Source organism: Bidens hawaiensis, unplaced genomic scaffold, assembly GCF_021521415.1.
Source record: "Bidens hawaiensis isolate Kalapana, Puna unplaced genomic scaffold, B.hawaiensis_p1.1 tig00005084_1, whole genome shotgun sequence".
NCBI classification, from domain to species: Eukaryota; Viridiplantae; Streptophyta; class Magnoliopsida; order Asterales; family Asteraceae; genus Bidens; species Bidens hawaiensis.
The window spans coordinates 1,637,699-1,640,372 of record NW_027491325.1 but is presented as its reverse complement, the minus strand read 5'-3'; the positions used below and the strand labels follow the sequence as shown (position 1 = coordinate 1,640,372).

Genomic DNA, 2,674 nt, shown 5'->3' with positions numbered 1-2,674 from the left:
AGCCGAGATTGCCAACATTAAAAAACAAAAACAGGAGGGCCTCATGAAGGCGCATGAAGAAAGAAAGGCAATGCTTGCGGAATACAAAGCGATGCACCAAGAGCGAACGAAACAAAAGGAACTCGAGCTCATCACAAAAGATCTATCGCATCTAGATCCTGTGTCGCAAGCGGTGATGGAAAAAAGAAGAGCAGAGATATTGGCCAAATATGCAAACGAGGACAAGGACGAGGACGACGAGCATTAGTTATATTTTTATTTTTAGGTTTTTTTTATTTGTAGGGTTTTTATTTTTATTGGTTTTTTCATTTGAATGTTTTTTATTTTTATTTGTATTGATTTTTTTTGTTTTATAAAAAAAAAAAGAAAAAATGTTGGGCTTCGAAGCCCCCTCATCATAGAGGGGCATTATGCCCTGAGCCTTCGATGCCTCCAGTGCCTACGTGACACTGACGTGGCACTGTGAAAGGGCTTCGAAGCCCCCCACCATAGCACGCAGCCTTAAGAAAAGCGTATCTAGAAATAACTACAAAATTCTTTTTCTTTTTTTCAATTTTATAAACGATTTGGCACATCCTCGTGTTTCATTGCTTTGTGCATATTTCAACTGAGGTTGTGTTGTGATTCGTGAGAGTGGGACCTCTTGTTTATAGCCCTAGCCTTTCTGCCTTTGTCGTCATCCATTGAGAATGAGCCATGAGTATGATAAAAAGTTGTGAACAAATACCCGACCGAATTGAAACCCAATCCAAATTGAGCTCGTTTTGATCTAGAACTCTGTCCTGTGTCCTGATCAAAAACCCGTGATGCCTCGAAACCTATCTCGATGGAAACCCGTCCCAACCCGAAAGAACCTATTACGACCAAAACCCGATCCGAACCAGATCATGTTGTGATCCGAAACTCATTCTGACCAGAAACTCGTTTAGAACCGAAACTTATTTCGACCCAAACTCATTTGGACCTAAATTCGTCCCAACTCGAACCAAAAGTAATAAATTAATGAAATTGTTTGAAAAGTGTGGTTGATTTTGAGTTTGTAACATAAATGATAGATATGTATATTTGTTAAGTAATTTATATTATTTATATTTATGTTTTATTATTATTTTAATGTTAGGGAGTGGTATGATATTTTGATTTAGTTGGGGGTGTCTTTTGTAATTGGAATTCTATTTAGTTTCGTTTGATTTGGAATGGAGATCAGAATGTTTTGAGATAGTATTTCCTCCTCTATTTGGTTTCTTCTTCTCCAATCTTTGTAACCGTATCATAGGTATCAAAGCTTTTTCCAGGCGATCTTCATCGGATTCACAGCCGCTGAGATGACTAACACTCGCAGTCAAGAGGTTGAGAAGACAATCAAGGATCACGAAAAAGCCATATCCGAACTACAAGCAACCCTAGCCGCCATGATGAGCCAACAAGAACAGATCTTGAAGGCGATTAATGGTTCTGGTATTGGTGATGCCCGCAACACCGGAGCAGATGCATGAGTCAATTATCGGTAGATGCGAGTGGGTAAGGTCGATTTCCCCAAGTTTAACGGGGAAAACGTTGAGGGCTGGATTCATCGTTGTGAACACTTCTTCATCATCGATGAGACTCCAGATAATGCGAAACTCAGATGTGCAGTTATACATCTCGAAGGGGATGCTATCGAGTGGCATCAAGCCTTTATGAAAATCCGCAAGGGTTCTGTAGCAGATCTGCCATGGGCAGACTATGTGAAGGCTATTTCAGCACGCTTCTCTAATGCTATGTTTGAAGATGCAATGGAAGAAATAGCATCTCTGGTTCAAATTATTGATGACATCGATGGCCTACATGACTATAATTCAGGTTTCGATCGCTTGCTTAACAAGGTTACGATTAGTGAACCATATGCCGTTAGCCTATATGTGAAAGGTTTGAAGCCGAGAATAAAAGGTCCGGTAAAGATGTTCAAGCCCCAAACGTTACATGAGGCGTATGGGTTAGCGAGACTTCAAACCATCAACAACACGAGCTTAATGAATCGACTTAAAGATGTGGAGGATGGTTCGCAAAGCGAAGATACCAAAATTACCCCTCCTATCAATGCTTCAAAACTTCCCTTGTTGCCAAATCTAACAGCTGGAGTCAACGAGCCATCGGTTTATAAACCGAAAAATGTCAACTAGAAGCGCTTGACGAGTGAGGAAATTGACTTAAAAAGGTCAAAGGGGGAATGCTGGTGTTCTGAAAAGTTCGTCCCGGGGCATAACTGTAAGAAGAAACAACTTTTTGTGATTCATGTTAAAGACGATGAGAACCTCGAACAATATGATCTAGGTTGATGCTTGAGTTGAAGGGCTTACTTTTTGAGGGCAAAAAGTAGTTTAACGGATGAGTATTGTTACGTAATTTATATTATTTATATTTATGTTTTATTATTATTTTAATGTTAGGGAGTGGTATGCTATTTTGGTTTAGTTAGGGGGGTGTCTTTTGTAATTGGAATTCTATTTAGTTTCGTTTGATTTGGAATGGAGATCAGAATGTTTTGAGATAATATTTCCTCCTCTATTTGGTTTCTTCTTCTCCAATCTTTGTAACCGTATCATAGGTATCAAAGCTTTTTCCAGGCGATCTTCATTGGATTCGCAGCAGCTGAGATGACTAACACTCGCAGTCAAGAGGTTGAGAAGACAAT

The 2,674-nt window shown here is 39.5% G+C and overlaps 1 protein-coding gene across 1 annotated transcript; it reads left to right on the top strand.

Annotated features, from left to right (window-relative positions):
- The first annotated feature begins 1,511 nt into the window (after positions 1-1,511).
- Positions 1,512-2,162, top strand: LOC143628920 (uncharacterized). The gene has a single exon (XM_077098363.1). It carries the CDS (start codon positions 1,512-1,514, stop codon positions 2,160-2,162), a length of 651 nt encoding a protein of 216 aa, XP_076954478.1.
- Positions 2,163-2,674: the final 512 nt, after the last annotated feature.